The following is a 12,329-nucleotide window of genomic DNA, read 5'->3' on the forward strand; positions in this document are numbered from 1 at the left end:
CAATACTCTTTTTTATTGTAAATACCAGCAATTTTTCACTTTCATTTATTTTTTATGTTTTCCTTCATTATTATTATTATTATTATTATTGTCTATTTTCACATCAAATTATTATTTTTTAATTTTTATTATTTACCTTTCACTTATTTACTTATATACATATTTCATCATGATGTATTTGTCTATTTTCATCATCTACTTTTATCATCTAGTTGAATTTTTCTATTTTATTCATATTTTTCTTCATTTTATTGTCTCTTACCGTCTCTTTAATTTACTTATTGACATATTTATTTTATTTATTTACAGTTACTACTCTTTATTATTATTCTTATTGATGTGTTTATAGTTTTATCCTCTATTTTCTTACTTAGATGTTGCATTTGATTATTTTATCTGGTGTTGTCGTATGGGTTCATTTTGAAAATCTTTTAACGCGTTTGATTTTTTGACCAGTTTCCTTCTTTTCTTTGTTCTTGCGTCTGTAAAGCACTTTGTAAAATGTGTTTTTAAATGCCGCTATAAATGATATTCTTGTAAATGCCAGCAATTTTTACATCTTAATTCATCAAACAGGACAATTCGCATGTTCTTTTGCACATGTATTTTTTTGAGTGTCATTTTTACACTTTGTTCCGACTGTGTCTCGTGTTTGACGACCCTTTCGATTTTCAGCGAGTCTGAAGGTGAGGCTGGCGGACGGCGGTGGAAGATGTGCTGGGAGGTTGGAGGTCAAACATGAGGGTCAGTGGAAACGAGTCCTCCAGAATCAAGCCTGGACGAACCAACACTCCAACATCATCTGCAAACAGCTGAAGTGCGGGATGGGAGTAGTTCCTGAAAACTCTGTAAAGTACAGTCAAGGTTCTGGTAGTTTCCTGACCGTAGACTGCAAATCAGACATTAGCAAGAAACAGAAGATCACTGCGTGCATCATAACCGACTCAGGCAATAATGGCCAGTCTGCGGTGGGAATAACCTGTGAGGGTGAGTTTCTGCTATGCTAAGTGTCATTCCTACGCCTACAGCAGAGATGTATGTATGGACACGCTAAAAAGAACCTCAATCAAGCGCTAGATAAACAGTTGCCAAAACAGCTCTGATCACTGTTGCGTAAATGTGGGACTTCTATGGGTGTCCTGTTATGTCTGGTCCTGGGACATCAGCGGTGGATCCCTTAGGTCCACTGGGTTCCTGGATGGGGCCTCTATGGATTGTACCAGTAAAAACTGTTCTGGTACAAAAATATGAGTTATTCTAGATTTAGCCTTTGAACAACAATCTATTACAGAACTGACCCACCTAAGCTCATTGGTGTTTGATCTGGACCTGGTTTAATATGGTCTAGATGCAAAAAAACGAACTAAAATTTGTATTTATTTTTTGCATTTTGATACATAAAATAATGGTTTTCCATGGTAAAAATGATGTTTTAAAGAGTCTTTAGCCTTTGATGACAATCTATTAGAGATTTGATCCACTTAAGGTCACTGGTTTTTGATCTGAACCTGGTCTAAAGTGGTCTAGATTATATAAATCTCAATAAAATCTCCATGTTTTTACATTGTGACACAAAAATGAATGGTTTTCCAAATCAAAAATTATGTTTTAAAGAGTCTTTAGCCTTTGTACAACAATCTATTCCAGATCTGATCCACCTAAGATCACTGGTTTTTGATCTGGACCTGGTCTAATGTTGTTCAGATTCAAAAAAAATGCACTAAGATCTCCCTGTTTTTACATTCTAACACAAAATAATCATTTTCCAGTGGTATTTAAAAGGTTTTAATCCATAAAAATGTAATTACTCAAGTAAATTCACATCACTGTTTGAGGTTTGTGGAGTTTGTATTAATAGTCAAGCAGACCATCATCATCTCACACTTTTTCACATTTTCTCTGATTTAGTCAGTCCCGGGATGCTTGAAAACCAAGATAAATCCAAAGCCTTGCTGCTTCGTTTTCAGATCATAAGGCGCTATTTCTGAGCGGGAGCTGCTCCGGCGAGGTGGGAATAAAAAATGGCAGTAAAACCTTCTGGCTTTCCGATGTGGATTGGAACCAAGATGTTGCAAACACAGTGTGTCAGCAGATGCATTGTGGGAATGCTGTCCCTAACACTAACTCCACATCCAGAGCTGATGAGATGGAGGTCTGGTCTCTGTCTTACAACTGCTCACGCAATGAAACATCATTGTTTGAATGTGCTAACACGACAATCCCATCAGACGTCAATCAAAACGCATCAATCGCCTCCGTGACATGTTCAGGTAATGAATGAACCCTGAAGTCATCCATTTTTACATCACAGTTAGGAGATGTGATGCATTTTAAGCTGCACAAATGAAATATCTGACCTTTAATGGCTTCTACTGTAAAGAAATGCTTTGGTTAGATGCGCTTCAGTGCATTCAATCTCACGCTTTGCTATTCATGTGGTCGTTTTGAGTCTTTTTGTGGTCATTTTACATAATTTTTAAACTGTTTTCCTATTTTCTCCAGTTGTTTTGTACGTGCTTTTGGTTGCTTTTTTGGCTCGTTGTGGTCATTTTACATAATTTTTCAACTGTTTTACTATTTTTTGTGTGTCATTGTGATTGTTTGTTGGTTCTTTGTGGTCATTTTTGATAATTTTTCAACTGTTTAACAATATTTTGAGTGTCCTTTCAGTTGCTTTTTGGCTCTTCGTGGTCATTTTACATTGTTTTTCAACTGTTTTACTATTTTTTCCAGTTGCTTTGTGTGCCTTTTTGGTTGCTTTTGGCTCTTTGTGGTCATTTTGCATCTCACTACAGTCTTTTTTACACCTCTGTGTTGCTGTTTTACTATTTTTCAACAGTTGTTTTGGTCATTTTATTGGTCGTTTTGTGTCTCATTGTTATTGTTTAGATTTTTGTGTGTGTTTTCATACATTAAGAGGCATTTAGTGTCTTTTTGTTACTATTTTTCCAGTTTAGGTTGTCGTTTTTCAGTTTTGGTAGTGATTCGTCGTACAGTTTCTACGAACTTCGTATAAAAAAAAAAAACAGCGTTAAAAATCTCCATTGAAATGAATGGAAAGTCGGCTGGACAACCGCCTAAACCAGCCATCTTTGGAACGCTGTAGCTCTGGCAGATTTTACAGTAGAAACTTCATTCCACATTTAAACATGTCACAAGGCTTTAAATGTGATCCATTTAAATCTGTGTTGTGGTATCTTTTAGGGTTTTTTATTTTTATTCAAGTGTCACTCCAAATCTTGACCAAATCAATTTTTGGAAAAAAACTGCAGTTATCGTCATCGCCTTCTCAGTTTCTCCTTGATATGAACAATTTATACATATAAATGTAGGTATTTTTGTTGTCTTTCACCCAGTGTGAGTCTCATTTCTGTAGGATTTATAGTTTTTTTATGAATCACCCCAGAGCTCAGAGTGTGTCAACCAAAACTCTCACTGACTCCCATTATATCTGACCTCTAAAATCTGAAACGCTGAGTCTCTCTAACCTGCCACTAAATCTGTAGAAAACACACAACGGACATGAAATACATCAGAATGTTTGCAACAAGATTCTGCTTCACATGGTGAAAGAATTTTTTCGAATCGACTTGTAGTTTTTCAGCTGTGACTGTTTTTTCGAGGGTCTAATCCTTAGTCTGCCTGCTCTGCTCACCGCAACCAACTGGTGACTCACAGCTGATTGGCTGATTGATGCACTTTCAGAGTAAAAGCTCAAAGATGTTTAAAGCTGCTGATCAGGGTTACTGAAACATGCTGGCTTTTAAAAATAAAATTATACCATATGTATAGGAGGACATATTAACCAGCAAAAGCAGCATCGGGATGTTGAAAGTTTCGTCATAAATCTTCTCGTGAAATAATCTGCTCATGCTCGTCTCCAAACAACTTTCTCAGGGGAAATCCACCTGAAGCTGACCAAACGCTGCTGGGGAAACGTCGAGATCTCCATGGAAGGGAAGTCTGGAGGTATTTGTGCAGACACCTGGACAGAGGACAACTCTAGAATGCTGTGTGAAGAGCAAGGCTGTGAGAATAACGTCCTAAAATCCCTCAGTCTCTCCCCGAGACAAGCTGAAATTATGGTCTTGAGTTTGCACGCCATGCAGCCGACGGCGAACCTGAGCCAGTACAACTTCATCATGAAGCAGGACAACGATCGCACATGCCAAAAACCAGCCTCTGTGGTGTGCTCAGGTGATGCTTTGTTTTTCACATTTTCATGTATTCCCCAAAAAAAGCACTAAAAATCTTTATCATCCTTTAGCTCAGCCTGAGAAGCTTTCAAGATGCGTGTCTAAAATTCAGTTTCAAACATTTCCTGTTTTATCTGTTAGTTTACTGGATTATTCGTGACCACAAAAAAAAAAAAAAACCTGCCAAAACTGGAGAAAAACAACAACTCAACAAATCGTTTTCTATTTATTCTGGGATACAATACACCTCTGCAGTGAAATTCTCAATGACCTAAATTCATTAAAAAAAAATAAAAAATCAACATCTCCTCCATTCTATTGCCATTCATAAAAAATAAAGATAAAAAATCCAAAAAATTGTTTTCCAGCAGAGCATATTGAACTTAACTCTGGAGAAAATACACTTCTGCAGTGAAAAAATTCCATGATCGAAATGTTAAAAAATTAGAAAATAAATGAATAAAACAAATTCCCCATTCTATTTCAATTGATACTGGTCAGTTTATCAGCTTCTTTGTGTTGTTAACTCACCACCAACACAAAAACAACACAATATTTTATTTTCCAACACATAATTTACAGTATTTAACTAAATTCTTGGAAACCTGTCAAAAAATGGGAAAAATAAAGTACTCAACAAATCATTTTCCACCACAACGTATTTGGAAAATTGCATGATCTAAATTTAAAGTTTTTTTTAACAAGTTCCCCATTATATTTCCATCTATATTGGTCAGTTTATTGGTTTATTCATGTGGTTAACAAAACCAACTCAACAAATTTTTTTCCACCACGGTTTATTTTCCAATAATTTCACTTCTGCAGTGAAATTCTCCATGATGTAAATGTTTAAACAAAAACATTAAATTGTTTCTCAAAAATAACACAATTAAATCCAGTTTTTTGCTCAAACTGACTTTCTTCAAACTTATTTATTTTTGCACAAAGCCGATCCTATTTCTTTTATGAACCAAAGCAACAGCTGGCGGTTTCCTGGTTTCATTGCAGGCAGCATTGAGCCCACATTCAGCGTCTCCAGGGACAGCTGCTCTGGAAGCCTGGAGCTGTTATACGAGGAGAGCTGGTTGCCGGTGTGCACGGAAGCCCTGAGTGACGTCGATACCCGAAACACCATCTGCCGGACGTTGAATTGCGGTCAAGCCATTGAGAACAGTCTTGACTTTGGACCGACACCAGCGTCCAGACAAGTCATTACACAGATCCAGTGTTCTACCAATGCCACTTCACTAAAAGAGTGTAACGTCACTTCTGAAACTCGAAGTTGTACTCTTGGAGTTCTCAAATGCTCCGGTAATGGAATAGTTTAACTCTAATCACTTATGATGGTTGGAAATTACATTATTACACAAGAAAAATGTTTTTTTCTTCTTGCATATCTGAGATTTTCCTATAAGTAGTTTGTAAGAATTCCCTTCTAGTCCGTGTCTATACCAACTTTTATACCAACTAGTCCACATCTATACCAACGTTTATACCATCTAGTCCACATCTACACCAACTTTTATACCAACTAGTCCACATCTATACCAACTTTTATACCAACTAGTCCACATCTATACCAACGTTTATACCAACTAGTCCACATCTATACCAACTTTTATACCAACTAGTCCACATCTATACCAACTTTTATACCAACTAGTCCACATCTATACCAACTTTTATACCAACTAGTCCACATCTATACCAACTTTTATACCAACTAGTCCACATCTATACCAACTTTTATACCAACTAGTCCACATCTATACCAACTTTTATACCAACTAGTCCACATATATACCAACTTTTATACCAACTAGTCCACATCTACACCAACTTTTATACCATCTAGTCCACATCTATACCAACTTTTATACCAACTAGTCCACATATATACCAAATTTTATACCAACTAGTCCACATCTATACCAACTTTTATACCAACTAGTCCACATATATACCAACTTTTATACCAACTAGTCCACATCTACACCAACTTTTATACCATCTAGTCCACATCTATACCAACTTTTATACCAACTAGTCCACATCTATACCAACTTTTATACCAACTAGTCCACATCTATACCAACTTTTATACCAACTAGTCCACATCTATACCAACTTTTATACCAACTAGTCAATGTCTGTACCAACTTTTATACCAACTAGTTCATGTCTACACCAACTTTTATGCCAACTAGTCCACATCTATACCAACTTTTATACCAACTAGTCCACATCTATACCAACTTTTATACCAACTAGTCCACATCTATACCAACTTTTATACCAACTATTCCACATCTATACCAACTTTTATACCAACTAGTCCACATCTATACCAACTTTTATACCAACTAGTCCACATCTATACCAACTTTTATACCAACTAGTCCACATCTATACCAACTTTTATACCATCTAGTCCACATCTATACCAACTTTTATACCAACTAGTCCACATCTATACCAACTTTTATACCAACTAGTCCACATCTATACCAACTTTTATACCAACTAGTCCACATCTATACCAACTTTTATACCAACTAGTCCACATCTATACCAACTTTTATACCAACTAGTCCACAGCTATACCAACTTTTATACCAACTAGTCCACATCTATACCAACTTTTATACCAACTAGTCCACATCTATACCAACTTTTATACCAACTAGTCCACATCTATACCAACTTTTATACCAACTAGTCCACAGCTATACCAACTTTTATACCAACTAGTCCACATCTATACCAACTTTTATACCATCTAGTCCACATCTATACCAACTTTTATACCAACTAGTCCACATCTATACCAACTTTTATACCAACTAGTCCACATCTATACCAACTTTTATACCAACTAGTCCACATCTATACCAACTTTTATGCCAACTAGTCCACATCTATACCAACTTTTATGCCAACTAGTCCACATCTATACCAACTTTTATACCAGCTAGTTCACATCTACACCAACTTTTATACCAATTTTTATCAACAATTTTGACCCGGACCAAGAATTCCCTTCTAGTTTGCATCTATACCAACTTTTAAACTCCAGATCTATTTAATATATCTAAACAGCCTATGTCACATTAAGAAATGTATGATCAATCCTTAGGGAGATTTTTTTTTTTAACTGTTACAAAACTAATTTTTTCAGAAAAACATCTACTAATGCACAGTATCATGTCCTGTTTTACATAAAAACATAAAAGCCATAACGATGTTAATATATTTTATTAAATTTGAAAATGGCACGAGCATTTTGGAACTGTTGGAATTCATGTTTAACCAGTGCAACCATTAAACACTGTCCTTGCCACTATATCATAAGAAATCATAATTATCATGATCAATTCAACATTAAGCACTTTGAACATAAAACATGAAAAAATGAAATGCTTTTTATAAACTAGTCTCTGCGTTCAAAGCAGTGGTAAGAAACTAACCCTCTTCTTTAGAGGGCTGGAATCAGTAGGAGATCTAAAATCCAAAATTCGCAGCATCTGAAATGTTTGTTTATATTTTTTGTGTATTTTGGGTCATTTAAGGAAATGTCAGATTTCAGGCTAAAAGAATGACGTTAAGGGTACTTCTACTTCTGTCAAATGTCAAAACAGCTCCACGGGACCCATCAATTTCTTACATCCCATTCATTGTCTATGTGAAATGCACCACGTTGCATGCTGGTTGTGTTGCTGTGTGTTTCAAGCTACGCTGCAGCATGTCGTCCTGGAGCTCATTTGCATAAAGCTGACTTGACTTCTAATTTATGCAAATTCAGTGGGGGAAGCAGAGATCCAACACCTCACGAAACTTTTGTAAAATGTCTCAAGTAGCCGTCGTTGAACTAGAATGACAGGTTGAGCAGCTTAGTTCTCACCTCAAATGCTTTCAGAAATACTTTTTGCTGAACTGTTATTGTAATAAAAGACAAAGTTTGTCATCAAACCGCCATGTTGGTCCAACGCTTCGGTGTGTTTCCATGTGAGAAAAAACGTCCCTGTGGACACATACCTATAAACATTATACAAAAGTTTTGCAAGGCGTTGGACCTCTGCTTCCCGCACTGAATTTGCACTACGCAGAAGTCAAACTACTTGACAATGAATGGGATGTAAGAAATTGACAGATCCTGTGAACACGTACCTGATGGGTTAAGATAGCTTAGCTTATGGTACATGTCCACAGGGACGTTTTTTTCTCACATGGAAGTGCACCGCATCTGAAGATCACCATCTTGGTGGGTGTGCGCTAGTGGGCCACTAGTAGGTCACATGACAGTCCTTCAGACCTTCAGTCTGGTAGAAACGTCGGACTAATATGGCAGCTCGGTCGCAAACTTTCTCTTTTATTACAAGAACAGTTCCGCAAAAAGTATTTCTGAAAGCATGAGAGGTGAGAAATAAGCTGCTGAATCTGTTCTCGTTTTAGTTCAACGATGGCTTCTTTAGACATTTTACAAAAGTTTCACGGGGCGTCGGAGCTCCGTTCCCCACACTGAATTTGCATAAAGTAGAAGTCAAGCTATTTTATGCAAATGAGCCTAAAGTTACTCTGGGACGACGCACCACAACGCAACCAGCATGCAATGTGGTGCGTTTCACATAGAGAATGAATGTGATGGGAGAAACTCACTGGTCCTGTGGACATGTACCATTATCATAAAGACTGGAATTAGCTCAAAACAGCTAGTCTGGCTCTGTCTAATGCTGAACACAACAATAATAATACAATTCTAAAGTTCTCTGATGTACATATGTTTTTTATATTGGTTGTTTAATCTTAACAATAGTAGTAATAGTAAAAATAAAGAGTTCAACTTGAGGCTTGAGTTTCCTGCAGGTTCCTGAGTATGTTCTGTGTTCCTGTCTTAGGATGGAAGACAATGGTTCTAGAACACGATGAACCCTGCAAAGGAGAGGTGGTCATTTACTCGGCGGGGAAAGTGAGCGCTGTTTCCAGTGAAGGCTGGACGAAAAGCGAAGGTCAGAGGCTTTGCCAAGATATGACGTGCGGCAGCCCCATTCAATTAGAGGAAAAAGTGCCCTGGCCAACTGATTCTTTCTTCAACGGAAGCTTTAGCTGTGCAGGTAAACCGCAAAGCATCTGGGAATGTGAGAAGAAAGTCCCGCCGTCGGAGAAGAAGCTGTTCATCGAATGTCAAAGTAAGACATCAAACCACCATCTAGAATCTTTGCGTTTGCATTGGAAACTGTCAGTAAAGGCATCATCTAGGGTACTTCACATCAATTTGACTGATTAAAGGAAGGATCTGGCATTTTTACTCTCAGAAATAATACAACTTATATATTAATTTATTTGTCTGATTTAATTCAGACGTGCCACAGTATCATAAAGGCACAAAATGAAGTAAAATGCCCAGGATGAAAAACCAAATCCAAAACCTATGAAAACAAGAAGGATGACATTATTAGCTCCAACCAATGTCTCATCTTGTACTACTTCCTGTTTGCATCCAACCTTATACTTATATACCGCTTTAGAAACCCCATGAACATCTTTACTGTTCTGCATTATTAGATTTTTCAAGCAGTCAATAGGTTTTTAGTCATGCTCATTTTGAGATCCATAATTTTACCCCACAAACTGATAAACATCAACTCTTCATGGAGCTTTGAGCAAACCGCTTTTTAAAATTCTAATTTCCTCCTCATTCATAGATTACGATGTTGCTTCTGAATGGCTGTCAGGGACGAACTTCTTGTTTGCTTCGCGCACTTTTAAATTTAACAATAGCATTTGTTTTGGTAAGCAATATATTAGTGTGATCAGTACATCTCACATTATCCTAATATGTTTTTTGGATGTAATCTAGTATAATAGGAGGCTATAGATGAGATAAATATGAAGCTTGCAAGCAGTTAGCTTTGCATAAAGATGGGAATAGACACAAGAAGTGGGAAAAGGCAAGGGTAAAAAAAAAAAACACAAATTAGGTCAAATTTCCTGCACAAAAAAGCACAAATGAAGTGTTAAAAAGTGGTTTGCTGGTAATGAGCTGGTTGGCGTGTTCTCTGGAGTTTTGTCCTGGAAGTCAATGTTTCTGAGTAAGAAATAGTGCAGCACAAACAATACATACATACTTATTTTTTAGTTATGCATATACTATTCTTGTGCTGTTAAAGTTACTATTATCCTCTCCAGACTTGTCTTAATTGACTTGATTTGAATTTAATTGAATTGAGAGAAGTTGGGTTATCTGGAGTTGAGTTGACTTGACTTGATGTTGCTTGAGTCGAGTCGAGTTGAGTTAAGTTGACTTGAGTTGACTTGACTTGAGTTGGCGCTACTTGAGTTGAGTTGACTTGAGCTGAGTTGATTTGACTTGCCTTGAGAAACTTTGGTTGAGTTCAGTTGACTCAAATTCATTTGATTTGATGTCATGTGACTTGACATGAGTTGACTTGACTTGGCTTGAGCTGATTTAAGCTGACATGCTTTGAGTTGAGTTGACTCGAGTTGAATTGACCTTACTTGCCTTGAGCTGATTTTGGTTGAAATCAGTTGACTTAAGTTGACTCAAGTTTACTTGATATGATTTGATGTCACGTGACTTGACTTGGCTTGAGTTGACTTGAGCTGAGGTAAGTTGACTTGAGTGGATTTGAGGCAAGCTGACCTTACTTCCTTTGAGTTGATTTTGGTTGAGTTCAGTTGACTCGAGTTGACTTGACTTGACTTGACTTGATGTGACATGACTTGGCTTGAGTTGACTTAAGCTGACAAAAATTCCCTTGAGTTGACTTGACTTGAGCTGACTTGAGTCAAGTTGACTTTACTTGCTTTGAGTTGATTTTGCTTCAGTTCAGTTGACTCAAGGTGACTCGAGTTGACTTTACTTGATGTGACATGACTTGACTTGGCTTGAGTTGAGTTGACTTGAGTTGAGAAAAGTTGCCTTACGTTGACTTGACTTGAGTTGACTTGAGTTGAGTTGACCTTAATTGCCTTGAATTGATTTAGGTTGAGTTCAGTTGACTTAAGTTGACTTGACTTCACTTGCGTGATGTGACATGACAAGAATCACAGTCGTCAAACTGTCTCTTCCACATTTCATAAAACTCCACTTTCACTGTTTGTCTGTGTTCAGTATTGTTTAAAAATATCAAAGTACATCCTAGATGTCCCACATTTAACGCTCATGGTGCACAGAAAACGAAAAAATTTTATTTATCACATTCACTTTCCAGACGAGGCCCAGGTCACCCTTTCGCAGGAGTGTCACGGCGAGTTGAGGATAAATAACACCCAGGTTTGCAACAGTCAGTGGAAGCCGGACTATTCCAACAGGGTTTGCCAGGAACTCAGCTGCAGCAATGCGATGGATTTTACAGAAAAAGGAAAGCCGAGGCCTGAAGGGATGTACCACCACATCCACTGTGATGAATACCATTTCAAGCTTGGCCAGTGCAGGCGAGTCCGGGGGAGTTGCAATAGTGCAAGTCTGGTGGAAATCGTCTGCGTTGGTGAGTCCAGTTGTCACACTTTAGCTTCACATTTGTCAGAAAGATTTCCCAACATATCCCAATCCTTTATGTTTTTTTTTTTTTTTTTGTACAGGTAGTATCAAGTTCAGTACCACAGAAAAATGTGGAGGTAATATTCAAGTCAGTTATCGAGACAAATGGAAGGAAGTGTGCATCCAGAAGGATCTCACAATAGCTATGAAGCATCAGCTGTGCCAGAAGATGAACTGTGGAAATTACAACAGTAGTTTCAACTCAAGAAATACCGAGGAGGTAAGTCTGTAAATACACCTATCCCTCGTATGATTCTGATCACAAGTGGACTGTGCTTTGTGCTTTAGCATGTTGGACTTGGAAAACAAAGGAAAAATGTTCCAGTTTCAGATTAACTCCAATACTTGCAGCCTTTGTGCTTCATTCGTGTGCCATTTTTCACTGTCAGAAATATTTGTTGTGTCATGTGTTGCATTAAAAACAACTACTAACGTCTAAATTTGATTCAAGAAAGAACTGGAGATGAGTCTGGAGTGCACTGACAATCATCTGGATATCAAACACTGCGTCAAGAAAAAAACCTGCAAAAGAGTTCCTGCAGAGATCTACTGTCAAGGTAACCTAAATATTC

General features: G+C 37.3%; 1 protein-coding gene across 1 annotated transcript in view; it reads left to right on the forward strand.

The window, feature by feature from the left end:
• The window catches only part of LOC111571385 (scavenger receptor cysteine-rich type 1 protein M130), a 41,140-nt gene that overhangs the window by 20,021 nt on the left and 8,790 nt on the right, over positions 1-12,329 (forward strand). The window contains 8 exon segments of the mRNA XM_055013265.1: positions 676-987; positions 1,968-2,270; positions 3,898-4,197; positions 5,205-5,507; positions 9,092-9,382; positions 11,429-11,704; positions 11,799-11,977; positions 12,209-12,314. Coding sequence (XP_054869240.1) covers positions 676-987; positions 1,968-2,270; positions 3,898-4,197; positions 5,205-5,507; positions 9,092-9,382; positions 11,429-11,704; positions 11,799-11,977; positions 12,209-12,314 — 2,070 coding nt within the window.

Source organism: Amphiprion ocellaris, chromosome 8, assembly GCF_022539595.1.
Source record: "Amphiprion ocellaris isolate individual 3 ecotype Okinawa chromosome 8, ASM2253959v1, whole genome shotgun sequence".
Lineage (NCBI taxonomy): Eukaryota > Metazoa > Chordata > Actinopteri > Pomacentridae > Amphiprion > Amphiprion ocellaris.